Source organism: Dipodomys merriami, unplaced genomic scaffold (genome assembly GCF_024711535.1).
Source record: "Dipodomys merriami isolate MVZ:Mamm:240054 unplaced genomic scaffold, mDipMer1.0.p SCAF_2, whole genome shotgun sequence".
NCBI lineage: Eukaryota > Metazoa > Chordata > Mammalia > Rodentia > Heteromyidae > Dipodomys > Dipodomys merriami.
Window position 1 is genome coordinate 50,898,057 of NW_027203381.1, and position 25,640 is coordinate 50,923,696.

At 44.3% G+C, this 25,640-nt stretch overlaps 1 protein-coding gene across 2 annotated transcripts in view; it reads right to left on the reverse strand.

Annotated features, from left to right (window-relative positions):
* Positions 1–45: 45 nt before the first annotated feature.
* Positions 46–25,640, reverse strand: part of Gnal (G protein subunit alpha L) — a 152,706-nt gene continuing 127,111 nt past the window's right edge. For both annotated transcript variants that reach the window (XM_070029617.1, XM_070029618.1), the window contains exons 6-12: positions 20,668–20,722; positions 18,702–18,775; positions 15,797–15,855; positions 15,287–15,407; positions 11,711–11,841; positions 7,952–8,019; positions 46–1,936 (exon numbers count right to left, since the gene is read on the reverse strand). In XM_070029617.1, the coding sequence (XP_069885718.1) occupies positions 1,790–1,936; positions 7,952–8,019; positions 11,711–11,841; positions 15,287–15,407; positions 15,797–15,855; positions 18,702–18,775; positions 20,668–20,722 (655 nt within the window). In that variant the 3' untranslated portion in view covers positions 46–1,789. The remainder of the gene's footprint in view (positions 1,937–7,951; positions 8,020–11,710; positions 11,842–15,286; positions 15,408–15,796; positions 15,856–18,701; positions 18,776–20,667; positions 20,723–25,640) is intronic.

Here is a 25,640-nt window from a genome sequence, read left to right on the forward strand (position 1 = left end):
CAGCAGGTGAGCACTTGCCTAGCACGCATTAGACCCTAGGTTTACTGTCAACACAGCAAAACAAAAGAATGAATAAATGAATAAATAAAGCTTCATAATGCTTCACCTTCAAAAGGCCAGTGAGAACCCTATCTTCACTCTCCTTGGCCAACCTTTGCTTTTCTCTTGCTGCTTGTTTCCTTGGACAATGAACCTGGGTCTGGAACTTTCATGGGGGTAGGGAACCTTTTTACTGCCACAGGCTGTTTGGGTATTTATAGCATCATTTTTAGGCCACACAAAATTACAGATTCAGGTAGCCTGCCTTGGACTGCAGACCAGAGCTGACAAGAAGCTTATGTGTACATCTTATCAGTTACCAAATGGGCTGAATGTTCCCTGTCTTCTCTAAGGGAATAGCTGGTCTATTCCTTCCCAGAGATGAAGAAATACACTACCTGGAAAGAAAAAAAATCCCTGGTTCCTTGCAAGAAGATTTGATTGCCATTTGCGCCCTGGAGTTGAGTCCTGATCTTTGTAGCTCAGGCTCAAAGCAGTAAAAGCAGGTGGCTGTAAGTGTTTTGTGATATTAGAAAGACAACCACTGGCAAAGTGTGAATGATTTTCATATCAACGAGAATTTTACAACGTATCAACCTGGTTAAAAAAAATAAATTGTAGATACTTTCATCCCCTGTTGTGGAGTAAGTAGCAGGTCATGTCGACATGACGCTGTCTAGCCCAATTAAAAAAAAGAAAAAAAAACCCAACACATTTCCTTCACAGGTGGAGCCATTATCAAGGCACAGAAGTCTAGGATTTTTCTCCAGTAGTGATAGAAAAGAATATTACATTTTGTGGTCTGTACAGTATGATAAACTAGCAATAAATAAACAACAAAAAGAATATATGAAAGAAGACTATGCTCAACTATCATTAAAGTGTAGAGGATTTTTTTTTTTTTTTGCCAGTCCTGGGGCTTGAACTCAGGGCCAGGACACTATCCCTCAGCTGTTTTGTTCAAGGCTGGTGCTCTACTACTTGAGACACACTTCTGCTTCCACCTTTTTTGGTGGTTAATTGGAGATAAGAGTGTCACTGACTTTTCCTACCTGAGCTGGTTTTGAATTACGGTCCTCCTGGGGAGCTAGGATTACAGGCATGAGCCACCAGCTATTGGATTGTTTTTAGACAGGACACATTTTGCAGTAGTGAATGGGATAGGTTTTCCTCTTAAGTGTAAAAGAATAAAAGAAGTGCTCTATTAAATTGCCCGCAGCTTTCAGCGACTGTAAATGTGGCTGCAGAAGCATTTCTCTTGCTGGCCTGGGATCTACTCTAAGCCTTGGGCTAGTGCAGATAACAAGGACAGCCACCTGTCTGCCTACAGCCTTGTAAAGGGGAAAAAAACAACAAAAAACAGCACCTCATGGCACTAAATATTCCACAATCAAGCTTGGTAACCTGAAAAAAAAATCAAGTTCTCCTGGATGAACTAACCAATCAATCAAAGAATAAAAAGGATCTCCACCCAGAGAGACTCACTGCAGTGTTACCCCAAAATGAGGGTTGGTTGGAATGGGGAGATTTTGTGTTCCATGAAAACAAAAGCTACAGAACCAAACCTGGGGGGAACAGAGGTAGCCAGAGGCTTGGTGGTCACACGTGGTGTACCCAGGACAAGACACTAGACACACGCTACGTCCTACCATGGTTTGGGGCTGACAGATACAAGTCCAGAGGAAAGCTTCCGCCTTATAGAGTGGTCACAAGGTGCGGGGGAGGCAGGTGGCGAGGATGGTGGTGGTCCTCACAGGAGTTCATACTGTTTGAGGTGCATCCGCTGGATGATGTCACGACAGTCGTTGAACACCCTACGGATGTTCTCCGTGTCCACAGCACAGGTGAAGTGTGGGTAGCAGTAGTGTTTGCCATCGCCAGTGGCCGTGCTGATTCTCTGCAAAAGAAAGCATTGGTGCTGAGGGTCACTGGCCACAAGAGGAGAACAGCATAGTGAGACTTTTTGCAAGGGTTGGAATAGCTTAGATCTAGGTCTGGCTGGCTCTGGTCACCCAGGAGCAGCTAGCAGGGTGACTTTCTAGGTTCAGAGCATGTGGCAGGGATCAGACAACCTTGTCCCTGCCATAGCTAGTGTCAGTGAAGCTAGAGAGGCAGCCCAGGCAGGTAGAAGGACAGCTGTGATTTTGCAGAAAGCCAACAGGCATCTTACCCAGCATGGTGGACAGAACTTGCTCTGATAACAAAAATGCTTTGTCCTGTTGGCCTGTAGTCATAATCACTAGCAGATGCCACTGAAGAACTTAGAGTTTGGGAGGTTTCTTTTTGGTGCCAGTACTGGGGCTTAACTAAGGGCCTTGTACTTTCACTTGGTTTTTTCTGCTCAAGGCTGGTACTCTTACCAGTTGAGCCACATTTCCACTTCTGGCTTTTTTTTTACTGGTTGATTGTAGGTAAGAGTGTCCCTGGCTGCTGTGCTATGCTGCTGGGTGGTATTGAAGGAAAGTGCCCTGCTATCAACTGTGGGAAATTCAGGGTCAAATATGAGGACGTCTCTGAGCCATAGGCTCACTACATGGGGAACGGTAGAGAGCAGGATATACGGCTTTAAAAAGTGTCCCCCAAAATTCATAGATTGAATCCTAACCCTAGCACCTCAGGATGTGATAGTACTTGGTGGCAGGGCCTTTAAACAACTGACTAGAATTCCTTAAGGTGATCCTAATACAACTGACTGGTGTCCTTGTGAAAAGAGGAGATGAAGGCATAGATTTCCAGGGGAAAGGCCCCGAGGGGGCCTGATAAGAAGGTGCCATCAGCCAAGGGCAGAGGTTTTGGGAGAAGCCAACCCTGCTGGTACTGTGAGAAAGCATAATTCTGTTGGAGACTCTTATCTCAAATAATCACTCAAAAGCCAGAAGTAGAAGTATGGGTCAAGTTGTAGAATGCCAATATTGAGCAAGAAAGCTAAGGGTTCAAGGCCCCGAAGTTCAGCCCCAGTACTGGCACAAAACAAAAACAGTTGGACACTGATGGCCCACATCTGTAATCCTAGCTGCTCAGGAGGCTGAATTCTAGAGAATTAGAGCCAGCCTGGGTAGATAAGTCTCCAAAACTACATCTACAAAATAACCAGCAATTAATTTGTTGTTACTGCTGTTGTTAATAAATCCTTTTTGGTGGTGAAAAAAAAAACCCAGCAAAAGGCAAGGCTGGAGGTGTGGCTAAAGTGGTGGAGCACTAGTCAAGCAAATGTGAGGCTCTGAGTTCAAAATGCAGTAACAACAATAAAGTAAAAATAAATAAATGGTCGAGGGGGAGGGCAAATGGGAGAAAATGAGGGAGGGGGTAACACTGTTCCATAAGAAAGTACTCATTACTTTATGTAACTGTAACCCCTCTCAACATCATCTTTACAATACAATAAAATTTTTTAAAAAAAGTGAAATAAACGTCAAGTCTCAGGCCTTCTGTATGGTAGGTCACCTGTTATTTGCAGCCCAACTCCCTGAGGCCTCTCTGAAGCCATCTCAGATGAGCTTGTAACCAGAAGACTCACAATGCTAAGTGTCAAGGCCTATGTGTCAACGTTAGGATGCCTGTGAGGGAGGGCAGCCCATCCCTTGGCTTTGTAGGAGCTTCATTTGGTGAAGAAGACCTTTTTGGAGATTGGCAGGATCTTGGGGAGTGAGTATAAGAGATGGCCCACAAATTAACTGGGGCAGGACAAAGGCTAGCCATCCCAGCCTTCTCCATTACAAACCCCAGACGTTCTCTCCTGCAAGCCAGGTAAGACTGGCCCACCTGCTAGGTGTCCATGATCTTCCTCAGTGGACTGTCAGACCAATGGAAGTCACCTCTGACCACCTTGAGGCCTGCAACTGTTTGTCTATGTATACCTTTCTCATTTCTTGACTCCATTTCTCTATTTAACCTAAGGCACACACATGTCTGTTTCCCAAAAATGGCTGAAGATGTACTAATGTGCTTGTCTTTCTGTGGCTAGTGTAATCTTTCTCTGCCCTTCCCCATGTCAGTTGGCATATATGGGTGAGTGGCTGGACCTGACATGTGGCACTCTTGGGGTTTGGGCCTGTTGCCTAAGAACCTGGTTTCATGACCACCTAGTTCTCCCACTCCTGGCTCTCTGGTTCTAAGTTATTTCTGCCTGTGAAGATGGTTCCTGCTTCCCCCTGTGGGAGGAAGTGGTCTTGTCTGACACCAACCCTTGGTGGGAAGTCCCCAAATTGTGCAGAGACTGTTTGATTCCCTTGTCAGAATGCACTTAGTAAAAGGAGATCTCTTCACAGTTCAAAATCAGCCTCTCCCTCAGAAAAAAAGTTTCACACTTTCAGTACCCTTTCCATGATCTAGGTTCCTTTAAGTACTAAGGGTGCTCCCTTCCTTCCTTTTTTCCTTCCTTCCTTCCTTCCTTCCTTCCTTCCTTTCTTTCTTTCTTTCTTTCCCTCCCTTTCTCTTTTTCTTTCTTCTATCTCTTTTTCTTCCTCCCTCTCTCTTTCTTTCTTTCTTCATCCCTCCTTCCTCTTTTTTTTTTTTTTCTCTTTGTGCTGGTTCTGGGGCTTGATCTCAAGGTCTGGGTACTGTCCCTGAAATTTTTCAGTTCAAGACTAGTGCTCTATCACTTGAGCTACCCCTCTACTTAATGGCCTTTTGTTGGTTAATTAGATAAGAGTTTTACACAGTTTCCTGCCTGGGCTGCCCAGGCTGGCTTTGAATTGCATTCCTTAGATCTCAGCCTCCTGAGTAGCTAGGATAAAAGGCAAGAGCCACTGGTGTCTGACCCAAAGATGCTGTTTCAAGCAGTAGTAACTCCTGTCCAGATGAACAGAGAAACCTGAGTTGTTCAGCCTGCAGGGCTGCGCTGTGTGTCTGGCATTTACCAGTTCCAAATGCCAACTCTGCAGAGCTCTTACACCACAGGCAAATTTTACCATTCAATATGAAAATTCAGCTATTGTGCCTTTATTTCCCCTGATTCACAAAGTTCATACAAGCCAGGTTTGAGACTGACAGGGAAGAAAAGTTTTGTCCAAGTTTGAATACCCATTTATTTTTGTTTGTTTGTTCTGGTACTCAGGTCTTAGGCGCTGTCCCTTAAATTTTCTTTTTGCTCAAGGCTGGCACTCTACTACTTGAGACACAGCTCCACTTCTACCTCTTGGGTGTTAACTGGAGATAAGAGTCTCACAAACTTTCCTGCCAGGGCTAGCTTAACTCTCAGATCTCAGCTTCCTGAGTGGCTAGGATTATAGGCCTGACCCACTGGTACCTGGCTCTGCCCACTGATTTTGGAGAGGGTATGGATTACAGTTCCAATCTTCATCTAAATGCCTGACATTTACATGCAGAACTAGCATCTCATTAGAAGAAAGCATTATATATATATATATATATATATATATATATATATATATATATATATATATATATTTTTTTTTTTTATGGCCTTACAAGAAGTAAAAACAAATCCTACTGCTATAAACTACATTGCCTTATGAGAGCTTTCCACTACGCATGAAATGGAAAAGGCCTGAGAATTTGGCAGCAGAGAAACTGGCTGGCTGTATTTAACATAGGGTCCTAAGTTTATTCAGTTGGGGCTTTCTCTGTGCTGCCCTTCACTTCTTGGGACTCTTGTTCTCTGGGGACTGATGACCTAGGGTCTAGCACGTGCTGGCCACACACTCTACCACCTGAGCTGCACTGCCAACACTTTTTGTATTTTGTTTTGAGAGGGGGTTTTATTAACTTGGCCCCAGATGGCTCTTTCCCAGTGATCTTCCTCACCTCCTCTCCCAAGTAGCTGAGATTACAAGTATGTACCTCCATGCTCAATAGGGCTTGCTTTCTCATTATAATTGCTTCCTAAGTCACTATAGTATTCCACCTCTATGCCCTTCCCTAACTGTTGGGTTTAAGAGGGAATCTACTTCAAGGGCATGGTGGAATAAAGGACAGATGGAGGCCAGACAGGAGGGTAGTGTTGTTGTTGTTATTATAATTGTAGGAGGTATTTGTTTGGGGGCCCGAACTCAGTGCTTAGGCACTGACTGTTAGGTTTTTCACTAAGGACTAGTTCTCTGCCACCTGAATCTCAGTTCTTCTGGCTTTTTAAAATGGTTAACTAGAGGGGATAAAAATGCTTGACAATGGGGCTGGGAAGGTGGCTCAGTGGTAGAGTGCTTGCCTTGCATGCATGAGGCCCTGGGTTCAATTCCTCAGCACCACATAAGCAGAAAAAAGCTGGAAGTGGCGCTGTGGCTCAAGTGGTAGAGCACTAGCCTTGAGCTGAAGAGCTGAGGGACAGTGCCCAAGCCCAGAGTTCGGGCCCCACGACTGGCAAAAAAAAAAAAAAAATGCTTGACAAAAAATGTACTTACTACTTTACTGATATAACTGTAACCTCTCTGTATAGCATCTTTACCAAAAAATAAAAATTAAAAAAAAATGGTTAACTAGAGATTAAGAATCTTATGGACTTTGCTGTCCAGGCTGGCTTTAAACTGTGATCCTCAGATCTCAGCCTCCTAGGCAGCTAGGATTACAGGCATGAGCCACCAAGGTCTGGCTAGGAGGATCTTATCCCATGCCTTGGGCTATAACTTTCACTTGTCATAAGCTAATCTTCCTTCAGTACTCCAAAGGCAGTTGGAATTCTACCAGGAACAAGCTCCTGGGAATATGTTGGCATTTACTAATTTTAACGTAGCACAAACTTCAAATCCACCTTTAATCTATCAGTTATTCAAAAGTAAAAAAAGGCACAGATGTGTAATCTTAGCACATAGGAAGCAGAGGCAGGAGGTTGGTAAGCCCAAGATCAGCTCTGTCTGACCTTGTCTCAAAAACCTAAGAGCTGGGGATGTAGCTCAGTGGTAAATCTTTTGCCTAGCACATGCAACACTTGGGTTCTACCCTCAGAGCTGAAACAAAAAAAAACTGTGATCTGGGTACTGGTGGCTCACCTGTGATCCTAGTTAGTCCTCAGTAGGGTGAGAACTGGGGATTCTGGTTCAAAGCTAGCCTGGGTAGAAAAGTGTGAGATTCTTTATCTCCAATCAACCACCAAAAAAGCTGGAAGCAGCCAGGCACCAGTGGCTCATGCCTGTAATCCTAGCTACTCAGGAGGCTGAGATCTGAGGATCATGGTTCAAAGGCAGCCAGGCAGGAAAGGTCATGAGACTCTTATCTCCAATAAACCGCTCAGAAAACTGGAAGTGGCGCTGTGGCTCAAGTGGTAGAGCACTAGCCTTGAGCTGAAGAGCTGAGGGACAATGCCCAGGCCCAGATTTCAAGCCCCATGACTGACCAAAAAGAAAAAAAAAGAAGCTGGTAGCAGAGCTGTGGTTCAAGTGATACAGTGCCAGCCTTGGGCAAAAAAGTTACGGGACACCACCCAGGTCCTGAGTTCAAGCCCCAGTACACACACACAAAGTGAAAAATGTGTATAGGTAATAAAGCACATAAAGCAAATGTGCCTCAATTTTAGCAGTTTGTTAATTTGAGCAAAGAAGTATATGAACATTTTGAATCACAATTCTTTAATGTTTTATGTAAGTGTAACATGCACAAAATAAAAAGTTGGAAAAAAAGGAGAAATGTCAGAAACACAGCACTCACACTTTGGTACTCTTCTCCAAAGTGTGAGTACTGTGTTTCCAACTCTGCTGAAGGACTTTGTTCTTTCCAGAAAATACAGTGAAGATGTCTAGCCCTTTTGAGTGCTGGTTCCTCAAGTACCACCTTTGGAAGCTGTCCAAGCCTGACTCTCTGAATATTGGTATCTCAGCCAGGATATGAAAGTCATTCCTTCTTTTATAGGCCATTCTTTTGGACAGGAGTCAGTGATCATGGAAAGGTGAATAATAGGAAAATTTACAGAACAATGGAACTCTAAAGTAGCAGGAAAAGAAAAGTTAACAAAATTGCTTACCAAGAACAGATCTCGGATGAAGAACTTAGCTCTTGTAACTTTGGGGTCTTCACCTGCATCTGGTGTGGCTGGAGAAATTAAAAATGAAATTTTATTCAGCTGACATAAAGCAAAGATACTACAGCATAGGAACAAAGAAGGAATTACCAGTTGGGCTGCTGTATGTTCACAGCATTATGGCAAGGCAAACATGAAAATCAAATTTTCATTTCCTGATCCTCCCAAATGATTTTAATACTTACAGCTCTGAAAAATGGTTCTTTGGTAATGTTATGGGGACTGAATGTGTATATCCTCCCCAAATTCTTGTCTTACTTGTTTTTGGTACAATGGTATTACCAAGTGAGAACTTTGGAAGGGTGTGTAGGTAATAGGGACTCTGCCCTCATGATTTTTTTTTGGGGGGGGTCGGTCTTGGCGCTTGAACTCTGGGCCTGGGCGCTGTCCCTCAGCTCTTCAGCTCAAGGCTAGCGCTCTACTACTTGAGCCATAGCACTACTTCCAGCCTTTTCACTTTATATGGTGCTGAGGAATCAAACCCAGGGCCTCGTGCATGCGAGACAAGCACTCTACCACTGAGCCACCTTCCCAGCCTGATTCTGCCCTCATAAATAGAATTATTGTTTTGTAGTAGAGACATCTTCCATGTGAGGAGACAGATATAAAGCAGACACCAAGAATGCTGGTACTGCTAGGCGCTGGAGGCTCACACCTGTAATCCTAGCTATTCAGGAGGTTGAGGACTGGTTCAAAGCCAACTTGGGCAAGAAAGTCTGTGAGACATTTATCTCCAATTCATCACTAGAAAACTGGAAGTGGAGCTGTGGCTCAACATGGTAGAGCACTAGCCTTGAATGAAAGAGCTCAGGGATAGTGTCTATGCCCTGAGTTCAAAAACAAAACAAGTAAAAAAGAAAAGAAAAGGAAAAAAAAAAAAAGAATGCGGGCACCTTCCTTTTAGACTTTGTGGGGCCTGAACTCTGGGCCTGGGCGCTGTCCCTCAGCTCTTTTAGCTCAAGGCTAGCGCTCTACCACTTGAGCCACAGTGCCACTTCCGGCTTTTTTCTTTTTGCTTATGTGGTGCTGGGGAATCGAACCCAGGGCCTCATGCATGCAAGGCAAGCACTCTACCACTGAGCCATCTCCCCAGCCCCCCTCTTAGACTTCTTAGCCTCTATAACTGAAAGTAAAACTTGTGTACAAATTACCCAGTCTAATGTATTCTGTTATAGCTACATACATGGACTAAGATAGCCTAGGGGCAGGTAACTTCTGCTCAAGGAGAATGTAAGCCACTTATTGAATGTTGACCAAATGGAGCTTTGTGGCTGTCAGCTTCCTGGTCTCCTGTGATCATCATGAGGCTGTGATTTCTCTGATGTCCATCTTTTGTCAGCCTCTCTCTTAGGAATAGTCTTTTTCCACACAGGCCTTTGATGTAGGAGAAAGTCAATAGCAGCAGACCACTCTGGCTGTCAGCCCAAGTTTTTACTGGGATTTTGGAGGTTGGGGGCTTGCAATCTTTTCTGTTTCCAGAGACCTGAATGAGAATTGGGCATTCACTGGCTTTCTTGAGGAATAACTTACTCATGCTAAACTAAACAATTGGATGAGGTTTGACAAATGACTTGTGAAATGATCACCTATGATCAAAATCATGATGTACCCAACATTTCTGAAGGTGTCCCCAGGCCCTTCTGCAGCGCCGCCTCCACAGTCTCCTATTCGACTGCAGGCAACACTGGTACGTCCTCTGCTGCTCTGGATCCATGTGCATTTTCTAGATGTGAGGCGAATACACCCATGTGACCCATGGCCTTGCACCCCTTCGTCCTGCCATCACTGTAAGTTCTGTCCATGTTTGCTTGCTAAGTCAGAACTGAGAACCATGGAATTGGATGGTCAAGGCTACCCCCAGGTGCCAACCATGCCAGGGAGAGGTGGGTGCACAGAGTGATAGCACACGTGGTACCCATGTGGGCATTAGCCACTGGGCCTTGCCAGGTGGTCAGCAACTTGGGTCCCTTCAGCTACTCTTTGACTTTCCCTGGCTTGGCAGCTCAGCCTCTAAGCTGTTGGGGGTAAGCGTAAGTGGGGTATGCTTATGTTTTAGAACGATAGCAGTGACACAAGTTCAGAGAATGTTTTAGAAAGGTGAGTAACCAGGTAGAAAGCTGCAGCAGTCACTGAGATGAGGGTCAGGCCCAAGGCTGTGAGAGTAATAAAGGCAAATTCTGGGGAAGGTGATGTCTGTGGTGGTGCCACAGAACTCAGCTTCTGCCTGGCAATGAGGTGGGGTGGGGGTGGGAGGTGGTTCTAGGGAGAGGGAAAGGTTCAGCCTGCTGGCAAGACAATGGTGCCAATCTCAGCTCTGTGACAAAAGCCACTGTGCTGTGACAGCTTCCTGAGCCTGGAATTCAGTCTTGACTCAGCCAGAGTCTCAGCACATGTTATTACCCAGAACTCCAGGTAGGAGCTGAACTCAGACAGGGCCTGCACAGAAGTATGTGCTCACCGGGACCAAGGCTGCCTGGTGATGACAGGGGCTGCTGGCATTTTATGACAGAGAGGATCTGTGAGCTAGGTGCTGGTGGCTCACACCCGTAATCCTAGCTCCTTAGGAGGCTGAGATATGAGGACTGAGGTTCAAAGCAAGTGTTGTCAGAAAAGTCCATGAGACTCTTATCTCATATAAACTACCCCCCCCCCCACAAAAGCCAAATAGCCAAAAGTGGAGCTCTGGCTCAAGTGGTAGAGTGCTAGCCTTGAGCAAAAAAACCCAGGGCTAGCACCCAAGCCCCAGGACTAACATAAAAAAAGAAAGAAAGAAGAGAGAAGAGAAAAGAGAAGAGAAGAGGGTCTGTGACAACAAAGCCAGAACTGGATCCCAGACCCATTCCTAGTGGCTACTCCTTCTCACAAGGAACCATGTGCTACTAGGAATTTGTGGAGAGAATCAGCTTGGCTCAGGATTGACTTGGAATTCACTTACGTAGAGACCCACCATGATGGAGAAGAGAAACTTGAACATAAGGAGCAAGAAAGCAGCAAAGTTCATGATACTCCAATTAACCAGCAATAAAAAAAAAAGAAAAAAGAAAAATGGAGCTCTGGCTCAAGTGGTAGAGTGCTGGCCTGAGTGGAGCAGCTAAGGGATAGTGCCTAGGATCTAAGTTCAAGCCCCAGGACAAGCACACAACAAACACAAAAAACACTAGCACGTTAAGAATACTGCATAAGTTTCCCTCAGGCTGTGTGTATGAATAAGTGTACAGGAAACATAAGTGAGGTTTGTGTTTAGACTTGGTTCCCATCCTCCAGATAACTTACTCCAAAATTAAAAATCTGAAATCTGTCCCCACATTTTTTGGGGGGGTCCGGTCGTGGGGCCTGAACTCTGGGCCTGGGCACTGTCCCTCAGTTTTTCAGCTCAAGGCTAGCGCTCTACCACTTGAGCCACAGCGCCACTTCTGGCTTTTTTCATTTTGCTTATGTGGTGCTAAGGAATCGAACCCAGGGCTCATACATGCAAGGCAAGCGCTCTACCACTGAGCCACCTTCCCAGCCCCCTGTCCCCACATTTTTATTAAGGGACACAAATCTGCCCCCAAATCCTTGCAGATGGAGTCACAGAAGAGAGTATTGACCTAAATTTGTGGAATTTCTCAGACTCATCAGACATGTTTGAATAACAGTATCAGGACTACTGAGAAACAACAACTATTCCTCAATTGTGAGACCTGTTTTTTAAAATCTTACCATCTTCAGGAACAGTGTAATTTGCATACTCCGGGAAATAGTCTTCAATTTTTGACTTCCCTGCCAAGACTTTTTCTGCCAGCATATCCTGTTTGTTCAAGAACAAGATGATAGATATGGTCCGTAACCACCTAGAAAGGAAAAAATGGACACATAGATTTCACTTACACTAGTACACAGTGTGTTGAAAAAGTATCTAACACTAAGAATATTTGGTTAAAAGGGAACAATTGGCTTAGTTCAGGGGTATACAGAGCTTGTGGAGTGCTAGGCCTGAGTTTGATCCCTAGGTCCACCTAAGGGAGGGGGAAGGTGGAGTAAGGGGAACACTTTGGAACAATCTGGAAACATACAGGAATCAAAATTGTTCAATATTCTTAATTACAAACAGTCCTTTAAAAAAACTATAAATTTATTTGCTGTGTGTGAGTGTGTGTGTGTGTTTGTGTGTGTGTGTGTGTATGAGCATGTGCTGGTAGTGGAGGTTGAACTCAGGGCTTCATGCTCTCATTTGGCTTTTTTGCTCTACTAACTGAACTATAGCTCCACTTGTGACTTTTTGCTAATTGGAGATTAGAGTCTGCTGTATTTTCCTGCCCAGACTGGCTTCAAACTGCAATCCTAAGATTTCAGTCTTCAGAGTAGCTGGGATTACAGGTGTGAATTATCAGCTCTCAGTTTGTTAAATATTTCCTTCCTTCCTTCCTTCCTTCCTTCCCTCCCTCCCTCCCTCCTTCCTTCCTTCCTTCCTTCCTTCCTTCCTTCCTTCCTTCTTTCCTTCCTTCCTTTTCTGCTAGGGTTTGAACTCCAGGTCTTGTGATTTTCTACCACTTGAACCATACCTCCAGCACTGCCATTTGCTGATTGTTTTGGAGATGGAGTCAAGTAACCTTTTGCTGGTTAATTGGAGTTAAGGGTCTCTTGGATTTGTCTGCCTCGTGTGGCTTTGAACCACAATCCTCAGATCTCAGCTTCCTGAGCCATTGGTGCCCAGATTGTTTTTTTGATATGATTGTCTTATTGTGTTGTCCAGGCTTTCTTTGAACAACCATCTTCCCAATCTCAGCCTCCCAAGGAGCTAGGACTTATAGGTATGAGCCACCATGCCCAGCTTAAAATAGAATGTAAATATAGTATAAATTATCATGTAAAATGACTTTTCCATAATCTTAACTTATAGAAAAATACATAAAAATCAAATGTAATTACAGAGACAATTATGATTATAGCTTTTATGTATCTATGTCTAAGGTTTTTATTTTTATTTTTTGGTTTTTACAAATATTTATAAAAGTAAAAAAATAAGATCTTTTTTTGAGGGGTGTTTGCATGTACATGTGTGTGTGTGGTACTGAGGATCAAATCTAGGGCCTTGTTTATGCCAGGCAAGTACTTTACCACTGAGTTACAAATGTCCCTATATGACTAAGTGCATATGCATATGTGTGTATGTGAGTGCATGTAGGTACTAATTTATAATGATTTCAAAGCATTCTTCCAGAGTCCAGGTGTTTCCTGACCTTCTTTCTCACTCCCTCTTTTTATTGTTATTATTCAGGAGTTGTACAGAGAGTTCATAATTCAATAAGTCAGGTTATGAGTACAGTACTTCTTGGGCAATGTTACCTCTTCCTTTGCTATTTCCCATTCTCCCTCCTGTCCCTATCCACAAGTTACATAGTTCATTTTTACACAGTGTATATTGAATATAATGACTGCATTTGCTCACCCCTCCTCCCTCAATTCCTGTGCTCCTACTAACTGTCTTCACACCCTAACATTTGTAGTTCAATACTTGGTAGAGAAATGCTTTCCTAGTAATACAGACCTTTTGCAAGGTCAGTTTCTATTTTCTTTCTTCCTTGCTGTATTTCTTCCTAAACCATTCAGAAGAGACTCTGGTTTAAGCTATATAAGTCTGCATTGGTGTGTTTGCTGGCCATTCCTTTCTGACAACCACTTCTGACACTTGGCTATACTAAATGGTGTCAAATAGACAATGTCAGACATGTGGCTTTTGGATGAGAAGAATTTTAAAGTCCCCCTAGCTCTGAGTGAATGTTCTAAACTGGATTCTAAAATTTGGAAAGTAAACAAGCTGGGTCTGGTAGTACAGACTCACAATCCCAGTCACTCAGAAGGCCGAGGCAGGAAGACTGTAGTTCAAGGCCAGCCTGGATAACACATGAGATATGGTGTCAAAAAAAGGAGCTGGGAACATTAGCTCTCAAGAAGTTTAGAATTGAAGTTCAAAGGCAGCTAAGGCAAACAAATCTAAGAGACTCTTATTCCAATTAAACAGCAAAAAGTTAGATGTGGAGGTGTGGCTCAAATGGTAGAGTGCCAGCCTTGAGCATTAAAGCAAGAATTTGAGGTACTAAGTTCAAGCCCCAGCAATGGTAGGGAAAAACAAAAACAAAAAAACAACTCAACATACCACTCCAGTTTTTAAATCCAGATATAACCTCAGGCTTTTATAACAGATTTATATTTTCTTGACAAAGCACAGAGCTTCATTTAAAAAAAATCCTCATTTGAAGTATGCCTGTACTTGAAACAGTTTAGTATTATTAGTTACTACAGAGTATATTACTTGAAACTTTTTTTTTTTTGAGACAGAAGCTCTACTGGCCATGAACTTGCAATCCTCTTCCCTCAGCTTTGAGCGTGTTAGGATTACTCAAAAGATATTTTAAAATAAAAAGCAGATCTTCAATGTTCTGAGTTTAATTAATTAATCAATCAATTAACTTTTGCCAGTACTGAGGCCTGAATCCAGGACCTTGAGCTTTTGCTTTAATTTTTCTGCTTACAGCTGGTGCTCTATCACTTGAGCTTTGACTCCACTTCCTATTTTATTTTATACTTTTACTAGGTTTTGAACTCAGAGTTTTGCACCTGTTAAGCAGGTATGCTTCCACTTGAGCTGCACCCCCTCCCATCCCTCTGATTTTTTTTTTTTGGAGAGTCTTAGGGCTTGAACTCAGAGCCTGGGCACTGTCCCTGAGCATTTAAAAAAAAAAAATATATATAATTCTATTATTATTGTTAAGGTACTACACAGAGTGTCCCTGAGCTTTTTTTTTTTTTTTTTTTTGTCGGTCGTGGGGCTTGAACTCTGGGCCTGGGCGCTGTCCCTCAGCTCTTCAGCTCAAGGCGAGCGCTCTACCACTTGAGCTACAGCGCCACTCCCGGTTTTCTGGTGATTTATTGGAGATAGGAGTCTCATGGTCTCTCCTGCCAGGGCTGGCTTTGAACCGTGATCCTCAGATCTCAGCCTCCTGAGTAGCTAGGATTACAGGCGTGAGCCACCAGCGCCCGGCTCCCTGAGCTTTTATGCTCAAGGCTAGTGCTCTACCACAGTTCCTCTTCTGCTTACAACAGAAGATGGTTCATTGGAGATAGGAGTTTCACAGACCTTTTTGAATTGGGCTAGTTTTGAGAAACAGTCCTCAGATCTCAGCTTCCTGAGTAGCTAGGATTTCATAGGTGACCCAATGGCACCCAGCTGAATGTATTTTTAATAAAAGAAGACCTGTGATCCAGTGATGAGTCTGAATTTATTGGTTTTATAACCTGTTGTTCCAGATGCTTTCAAAAAGGTCCAGCGATTCTCTCAGTCTGTTGGTGTTGTTGTCTTCCCGGATAACCATGTTGTAGCTACTGCAGGCGGCCACATAAATGATCGCGGTGACATCTTGGGGTCGGGAAGGGGAGAAAGAAGGAAGCACTGTAGTTGGACAATGGTAGTCACTGTGGGGTTAGGGTCAAGGACAAACCCAATAGCTATTCAGATCCAGGACTTTGTCACTTCACTCAGTGATATAAGAATGACTTGACCACAGCTGTGTATAACTGGCTGCTGCTCCACACATCTTTGGTGTACCCCAAAGATGAATGTAAGTTTGGGATGCTTAAGTGCTTTACTTATGAGAGCCCCATTTAAGGAAAGAGCACCTCGTCCATCAAATGCTACATTTCTCAAACTAGTTATACTAGAGAGCATCTGACTCAAAAGCAGTTAGATCTAGAGCAGTGGTGAGTCAAGAGTCCAGTGCCCCGGTGCCTTGAGAGTGTGACAATCACCATTGAAGCACTGAATCCATTTTCTTCTCTCATCCCTCTGGCCACCAACATCGAACATGCTGTGGAAGAACAACAGGAAGAGCACTGGTTATTTAGGAAAGCATAGGGACTATTTTTTTTTTTTTGGTTCCAGTTCTGGGGCTTGAACTCAGGGCCTAGGTATTGTCCCTGAGATTTTGTGCTCAAGGCTGGCACTCTATTACTTGAGCCATAGATCCACTTTTAGCTGTGTATTTGGGTTGTCTTTGAACCTTGATGTTTAGATATTAGCCTCCTAACAGCTAGGATGACAGGTGTGAGCCAACGATGCCCAGAAGGGCACCATGTTTTACTTTTCTCCTCTGCTATCAGAATGTTCAGCAGTATATCTTGCCAGCTGGGTACCATCAGTCCTGTGTGATTTCAGCCTCCTGGTAAGGCACTTCAAGTTCTCCCCTCTTATCTACAGCATGGCTGTAGGGGCCTAAGATCAGGCAGAGGGCAGGTGGCTCAGTATTTCAGTGACACATAGTAGTTGCTTAATAAATGCAGTGGTTTCTAGTTTACATGTCTTACTCAGACATCTAAACCTCTCTTAGTACACGTCAAGTCTACTGCAAGGGCTGTTCTGGTGATTTGTCTCAGCTCTTAGGCCACTTTTCTTGCTTTCTGGATAGTGAGAGAATCTCCTTCCTCATCTTGCTACATCCACAGCCCCTCTGTTAGCACATCACTAAATGCTTTCCTCAGAGATCTGCAGTGTGATGAGCTACACTGACAACTCATTCTCGACCACTGCCCAGCCCCAAGCTGTGTGCCTACCCCAGTTTTCTCTGCCATACCTTGCAGTTCACCAGGCCTGGCCCATCTACTGGCCTATCTGTACAGTACACTCCTTTACACGAGCCATGCTTCCCTGTAGGAGATTCTTTTTCTACCTGCCCCAATTCCAACTTTCCTAGGAGGCTCTAAGCTCTGAGACCTCTCTTCCCTAAACTTGAAACGACAACCACATAGCCATGCCAAGGACCCCAGATTATAATCTGCATGCTTAACCTTAGCACATGAAGGGCATGCCCAGTTTTGGAGAAGTTCATTTTGAAACAAAAGCTCCTTCTTGTCAGGCACCCATGGTTCATACCTGTAATCCTACCTACTCAGCAGATTGAGATTTGGGGATCAGGAAGGTGTTTGAGTTTTATCTCCAATTGATCACCAAAAAGTCAGAAGTGGACCGATGGCTCAAGTGGTAGAGGGCCAGCCTTGAGTGAAAAACTTAAGGGACAGCACTCAGAACCTGAGTTCAGCACCAGTACCAATATGTGTGTGTGCACGCACACATGCACAAAGAGCCATTATCATCATCAACAATAGTAAATCTCAAATGCTATTTCTGTGCAAAACCACTGTGAATGATCCCCTATTCCACATCATGCCAGCTTGGTGGCGCACTGTGCAGGTCTCATGACAAATATGAACCTAGCACAGTTTTATCCAGGCCATACACCCTGATAGTAGCATTATTCTGGGCTCTAGGGAGACCCAGATGTAGTGCACATCACCTGTGCACTGAGAGACTGCTGGACCACACAGAACACAGAGCTCCAGATCTAAGGGATCCCTCCATCTATTTGTCAAGTCAAACATACATCAGACATGCTGAGAGTAACTTGGGAAGGGACAAGACGGGGTGGCATCAGGTCTGGGGGTGCACAGTAGATGATGGAGAAATTCCAGGAGTCACTGTGGGCTTGGATTTGAAAGGCACTTTGACAAATCTGTAGGGTTTGCTTGGCTTTCACAGCATTTGGAACTCAGAGAAAAGGAACAGCAAAAGCACTGTGGCAGAAGAGCCTGGTGAAATCTGAACACAGACATAGTCCAACCTGGTGAGGCAGGTAGCAGGTAGAGGGGAGAAGCCTGGCTATTTTTTTTAAATAAAGGATCAGCAATAGCCCTTGCGTCCTTTTCTGCACAGATAACAGGATACTAGGCATATGGTGCTTCGAGAAGCTTCATTTTGTGACAGTGAGGAAGACTGGAGATGGGTAAGGCAGAAGAGGGAGAAGAGCCAGCCCCTGCTGTTTGGGTCAGGGTGGAAAGTCAGTGGGACTGGAGTCTTAGCCTTAGTGCTGAAAGGAACGAAAGATTTTGTGGAGAGAGAATTGACTTTTTGTCACAGGGAGAAAACTAAAGAAAATAAGCTCATTGAGGGGCTGTGTGTGGACAGCCTGAGGATCCTACTGGTGACAAGTTGCTATTTGCCTGGCACTGGTGGCTTGTGCCTGTAATCTTAGCTCCTCAGGATGCTGAGATCTGAGGATCAAGATTTGAAGCCAGCCTCGGCAGAAAAGGCTGTGAGACTTTTGTCTCCAATTAACACAGAAAACAAAAAGAAAGCTAGACATGGCTGTAAGGTTCAACTGGTAGAGTGTCAGCCTTGAGGGAAGCAAGAGAGGCTCCGAGTTCAATCCTTAGTACTGAGATGCACACACACACACACACACACACACACACACACACACACACACACACACACACACACACACACACACACACACACACACACACACACACACACACACACACACACACACACACACACACACACACACACACACACACGTTGCTATTTTCATCTCTCAAACTCCTGACTTAATAATAAGGGCCAAGGGAAGATTAGGTAGGGGAAAAGAATTTTCCTTTTAGGCTTTAGCCTTTCCTTTAGCAAGTGGTAACAAGAACATTGAACCCTTGCTGGAATCAAAACCCTTCAGCAGAAAGAGTCTGGCTTCCCATTCCTTGGCTGGCCTTTCTACCCCAGCTCCTAGAGCTTCTCATTCCACAGCCCACCCTGCACTCCCAGCTGGGTCTGGAACTTCTGCCAGCATCCCTGTCATAGCCGTGCTATTATCTGTATACTCACTGGAAGTTCACTTTATCCACCTGGAATCGTGTCTCAAAAATTCCTGATGTCAGCACTCTGCATCTAAGGAGGTCCTGGAAGCAAGAAGACAAAAGCAAGCGGAGCCTTGGAGTAACTACAGTAACTAAAATTTCATAGGACACTTCTCTTATAAAGAACAAAATAAAGCAGTAACAACGAAAAACTCCGACAATAAAACTGCTTTATTCTCCAAGAATGCCTCTTTACAACTAATGGCACAAATTAGTCCTTAAAGAATGATTTAACTGCTAGACACGGGTGGCTCACATCTGTAATCCTAGCTACTCAGATAGTTGAGATCTGAGGATCCAGTTTCAAAGCAGCCTGGGCAGGAAAGTCCATGGGACTCTTATTTCCAATTAACCATCAAAAAGCCACAAATGAGGTGTGGTTCAAGTGACAGAATGCCAGTCTTGAGCAAAAAAGCTAAGAACTGTGCTAAGGCCCTGAGTTCAATTCCAAGTCTCTCTCTCTCTCTCTCTCTCTCTCTCTCTCTCTCTCTCTCTCTCTCTCTCTCTCTCTCACACACACACACACACACACACACACACTTTTATTTCCCTTCTGACTTTTGAAAAGTGACTCGCACACACATGCATCTCCCACCTTGCTGGCTTCTGTGCACCTGACAACCAAACCCTAGTGCTTAGTGCTCTGAGGAAAGCATCTCTGCCCACTCTGGAGGCCACAGTTTGAGTGAAGCATTTATAACTCATGGATCCTCTGGCTGGATGTGACTTGATTTCAGATTTGCTCTTTTCCCTGCATTAGTTCTATTATCTCAGATCAAAGTGTCATGGCCCTGAGAGAAGGACTAGAAAGCCATATATGTTCACAAAGTTGACATCGCTGATATCCTGTGAAGATATCAGGCTTGTTTTCTTACTGCCAGATCTATGTTGATGTTACCACAATAATTCTAGAAGTTGAGAGGTCTTACCATTTCAGCAGAATGAGAAGTGTTTAGAATAGCCTGGACAGGTTATGAAGAATACAAAGCCCAGACACTGTCAAATTACTTTTGAGGGGAGGAAGAGAATGGTAGACCAAGAAGACACGGCCTCCAAGGGAGGTAAATGCTAAGGGAATTTGGAGGGTTGCTTTGAATGGAGACCCTATTTTCCTTGAGGTTCACTAGCTCTAGAAAGCACACAGGGCTCCTGAATTGAGCTCCCAAGGGCTTTCCAGTCTTTAAAGATAGCTGAAGGCTGGAGGGGAATGAAAAGTCCCTTAGTGCTTTTTGAAATGTACACATGGTTTCCTTTTCAATACCAGGGAGACACTCTGGCCACTCTGGCACACCCTGGAGAATGTTCTGTGGTATGAGACCCAGCCCTAGGGCTCTAAGCAGAACAGACCCAGTGTACAAGGCAGGTGGGGCCCAGTTTAAGAGGGGCTGGGACCTGGCTTTACTGCTGATGGCCCAGAAAGCCCAGTCACCTGATGCTTTTCTGCACTGGCATGTTAGAGCTCTACTAGGTTCTAGAGCACCAAATTGGGACACAAGGCTCAGGATTTGGTGTCACATGTAAGGGCAGCCCCATGAGGTGCAAGCAGTAGTATTTAGGGGCATGTTTTCCTTCACTCTGTGTGTGTGTGTGTGTGGTGTGTGTGTGTGTGTGTGTATGTGTACAGGTACTAGAGCTTGAACTCAGAGTCTGGACGCTGTCCTTTAATTTTTTTGCTCAAGGCTGGTACACTACCACTTCAGCTACCACTCCACTTCCAGCCTTTTGGTGGTTAATTTAACATAAGAATGCCATGAACTCTCCTGCTCAGGCTGGCTTCAATCTTAATCCTCGATCCTCAGAGCTCGGTCTCCTGAGTAGCTACAATTTTACAGGTGGGAGCCACCAGATGATTATCTATTTCCGATAATCCTTGAGTGGTGGTAGAAATCAGTCTGAGAAGCTTAAAATGGTAGTGGTGAGTGTGAATCACGTACCTGGTCTGTGGGTGTGTAATCCACCAGGCTGACACTGTCGATTCTCTCCAGGAAGCTGCAAAGAAAGGCAGATATGTTCAGAACCATCCCACCCTCCCCTGGGGCTGAGTTATAACAACAGGAGTGCAGCGAGGACAAGGCACAGGCCAGGAGCCGGGGCAGCTTCTGCTCTCCCTCCAGAGTGTGGACCTGTGCAGAGAACACAGCATTCTGACAGAAGGTGAAACCTGCATTTGGTTTGGCTTTTTATGTTCATTTCTGTCTTCTTCTTTCCTGTTTGTCCTGTAAGGTTGAGGGTGGCAGATACTTGGAAACAAAGAGGGACATGGAGCCTTACTTTAAGGCCAAACTGTAGAAGATTTTGCAATTTAAGTTAAAAAAGAAGTTAGGCCCCAATGGCTCAAGTTTGTAATCCTAGCTACTTGGGAAGCAGAGATCAGGGGATTGCAGTTAAGAGGTGAGGGCAAGCATATAGTTCCTTTAGAGCCATCTCAGTCAATGGCTACGTGAAGTTGCCCAGGCCTGTTATTCCAGATACAAAGGAAACACAATGGCTGGACACACTGGTGTGAGCCTGTCATCCCCAGCAACGCAGGGAAGCACAAGTAGGAGGATCACAGCCTAGGCTGGCCTGGGCATAAGGTCTAGAAAATAACCAATGCAGACCAGGTACTGATGGCTCATACCTGTATTCCTAACTGCTCAAGAGGCTGAGATCTGAGGATCATGGATCAAAGCAAGCCCTGGCAGAAAAGTCTGTGAGATTCTTTGATGAATCACCAAAAAAGCTAGTAGAATGCTAGCCTTGAGAGAAAAAGCTAAAGGACAGTGCTTAAGTTTTGAGTTTAAGCCTTTGTACTGGTACAAGAGAAATAAAGAAAGAAGAAAGAAAAAGAGAGAAAGAAAAATAATTGGTGCAAAAGAGGGGTTCTGGGGTGTGGCTCAAGTGGTAGAGCTCCTACCTTGCAAGTGCCAGGCCTTGAATTCAAAGTGTACTATTGCCAAAAGGAAGAAGGATGAAGAGGAGGAGAAAGAGGAGGAAGGGGAGGAGGAGGAGCAAGTGGCAGCAGTGAAAGTGGAAGAGGAGGAGAAAGAAGAAAAGGTTGAGGATGAGGAGGAGTTGGTATTGGAGGAGGAGAAAGGGGTGGTACTGGTGGTAATGGTGGAGGAGGTGGTGGAGGAGGAGGAGCAGCCGGGTTCTGGTGGCTCATGCCTCGAATCCTAGTTACTCAGGAGGCTGAGATCTGAGGATCATGGTTCAAAGCCAGCCTGAGCAGGAAAGTCTGTGAGACTGATCTCCTATCAACTACCAGAAAACTGGAAGTGATGCTGTGGCTCAAGTGGTAGAGCACTAGCCTTGAGCAGAAGAGAGCTGAGGGACAGTGCCTAGGCCCAGAGTTCAAGCTCCACGACTGACAACAACAAAAAAAAGAAGATGAGAAAGAAGGAAGGAAAGAGAACAGAAAGAAGGAAGAACCAGATAGGCATTTATTTAAATTTATATTATTATTATTATTATTATTTTGGTGATGGTACTGGGGCTTGAACTCAGGGCCTTGCACAAATGTTCCTTTAATTGTGTGTGACTATAAAAGTTTACGAATGTGAGCTTGTGTAGCAGTATGTGTGCATATTTGTGAATGTGTGTTTGTGTGTATGCTTGTGGCTGTGTGAGGATGTGTGTGCTAATGACTGAAATTTTGTGTCAGGGATTGTGCCAGGTGAGCTGACATGGCCCTTGCGTCAAATCCTTGTCATGTAGGGTCACAGGCTGCCTCTGCCTCCTTCTCCCAGAGGCGGACACCTGTCCCAAGCATCACCTGGCCATCTCCGTGGGCATCTCTGGGTGGCCTGTCTCTGCTGGTTCACAGAGCACTTACTGAAGAGTTCAGGGGCTGGTTGACAGAACCCATCTCTGAAGGAAGAATAGGGGCTTCTGGAGAGAGAGCAAGGAACCAGGGCAAGTCTGAGCAACCCCTGCTCTGTGGCTAGGTCAGGTGAGCACTAAAGTATTGAAAGGGAAGTCTCTGGCGCAGAGAGATGCAGGTAAATAGGTGAGTGCCGATTACCTTTCTGTCAATCCTGGGCAGTCAGAACTGTCCCTTGGTATTTGTGGTAAGGTGACAGCATGTTCTCTAAGTCATGTGCACTTGGGCATTTTGTCTTGTGAAACTGCCTTTGCTTGTCACCTTTTAGAGCCCTGGGTAGATGTGTAAGAGGTCAGCTGCAAGTCCTGTTCCCTCTTTTACAGAAACAAACAGGTCATTTTTATGAACCAACACTTGGCTAAAGAAACAGAACAACCACTTAGTTTCCCTTGCCATCTCAACTCATCTCCCTTCCTTTCCCTTCCCTTCCCTCCTCTCTTCTTCTCCTTTCCTCTTTCCTCTGTCTCTGTCTGTCTGTCTCTGTGCCCGCTGGTCCTGGGGCTTGAACTAAGGGTCTAGGTGCTGTCTCTTAGCTGTTTTATCAAGGCCAGTGCTCTACCACAGCTCCACTTCTAGATTTTTGGTAGGTAACTGGGAGATAAGATTCTCATAGAACTGTGATCCTCAGATCTCAGCTTCCTGAGTAGCTAGGATTTCAGGCATGAGCCACCAGTGCCTGGCTCAGCAACTTCCTTCTGAGAAACTAGTGACAGTCCCTGTTGGTACTGCAGTGACATTTAGGCAGCGTCTACCCACGCACCCCTAGGTGCAGCTCAGTTGCAATTAGGCAGCCCTAGCTGTAGATAGAAGTGAGCAGAATGTACAAAGGAGAAGGACCGGATCTACCAGTATTAGGAGTGGCCTGCCAGAGGAACAGAAATGGCGGTGACAACTGGGACCTTGCTGGTCAGGAATGGGAATAAGGTATGTCAGCTGGAAGAACAAAGGAGGCTTTGAACCACTATTCTTAGATTTCAGCCTCCTGAGCAGCTAGGATTACAGATGTGGGCTACTAGCATCTGGCTTATTCCAAGTTCTTGATCCTTGAAAAAGAATAGAGCAAAGAGACTTTGGAGTCTATGATAAAGTGAGAAAAATGTCATCCCTACAGAGGACAGAGACTAGATTGTAGTCCAGACAGTCGTATTCCTCCCACATGCCTCTTGTGCCTTGATCATTTGATTCAGACATGCTCTGTCCTCCTGACCTGGCAGAGTGATGAGCATGTGACTCTGAAAGGAAGCAGCTCCAACCAGAAGGGCTGGAAGGAGCTTGAGATGAAATCAAAGTTTGTGGCTTTAGAGTTTAGGAAGTAACCAATTTAAACTGGGATGAGCATAGAGTAGCTAGAGATAGGTGGGTGAATTTGTTCACAGGATAATAACTATGTAAGTAGGAAGAATGAAATATGGTAACAAAAAGTACATCTAAGGTTCCTGAAAGATGTAATTAAACACTGCCTTCCAGAGGAAGTAGTGGGAGGGAGGTGGGAACCTTTCTGATGCTATTAATGATGCATGGCTCAGACATGCTAAGGACAAAGGCAAAGGTGAAGTAGCAAAGGTGTTAGCCTCCCCCCACCCAATTCCCTATGGGTATTCTAGGTCCTCCTAGAATTATTACATAGAGATGAATTTTAAAAGGATCTTCCAGGTCATACTCAGAACTTGAGCGCATAAAATACATTTTGAGGGGTTATAACACTGTCTCCTTAATTATGCTGCCACATACTATTTAGAAAAATTAAGCAAGCTTGGTGCCAGTAACTCACGCTTATAAGACTAGCTACTCAGGAGGCTGAGATTTGAGAACTGCAGTTTGAAGAGAGCCTGGTGAGACAAATCCAACAATTAACCACCAAAAAGCTTGAAGTGGAGGTATGGGTCAAATAGCAGAGTGTCAGCCTTGAGCGAAAAAGTTAAGAGAAAGTGCTCAAGCTCTGAGTTCAAACCCCAGCACCTGCAAAAAAAAAAAATTAAAAACAAACAAAATGCAACCAACAACCAACCCAACAAAATACAAAACAGAAAAAGTAAGCAAATCTTAAGAATATCTCTGGCAAACTATTCAACTCCAATATTGTATTCAGAGTTATAAAACTCTAGCAAATTGCAACTGTTAAAAACCCTCTATAGAAAAGTAGTTGAAGGGCCATCTTGTTTTAACTTTTTCATTATTTCCTGCTACAACTGAAGATACATGTTTGTAGAAACGTTTTTATTCTCATCCCTGTTTGATACAGCAAAAAACTCCACAAAAAACAAGAACAAAAGAAAAAGCACAGACAACCATTTCCTCTCCCAATAGCTACCAATCACTGATCATGTTTCCTTGTTGTTTGCTTTCACCCTAGAATAGCTTGAAACTTGTTCTTTTGAGTTCTTCATAGCTCGTTATGGTCAGGGAGATGGCTGCTGTATGATGCAAGGGCAATCATGAAAAATGAAAACTAGTCTGTGAAATACTGTTATAATTACAGCACTGAAATTGAGAAAAACCCAATTAAATGTCTTTACAATATATTTTAAATAACTTCTTCCTTTTCTTTTGAACTCAGGGCCTCACAGTTGGTAGTTAGGTACTGAACCCCACTTGAGCCACAACTCCAGTTCTTAATTTGTGTGTGTGTGGCAGTATTAGGGCTTGAACTCAAGGTCTTGCCTTCTTGCTTAGCTATTTTGATGGTTATTTTTAACTTGAGCCACAGCTCCATTTCCAGCTTTTTGCTGGTTAACTGGAAGTAAGAGTCTCATGGGTTTGTTTTCCAGAGATGGCTTTGAATCTTAATCCTGAAATTTTAGCTTTCTAAATAGCTAAGATTACAGGTATGAGCCATCAGAGTCTGGTTTAAGTGATTTGAGAAAAAAATAGACCAATTGAAATTTTATCAAGGCAAATAAGTTTTCTATTGCATGTTTCTGAGATTTTTTTTTTTGGGTCGATCGTGGGGCTTAAACTCTGGGTCTGAGTGCTGACCCTCAGCTCTTCAGCTCAAGGCTAGTGCTCTACCACTTGAGCCACAGTGCCACTTCCGGTTTTCTGGTG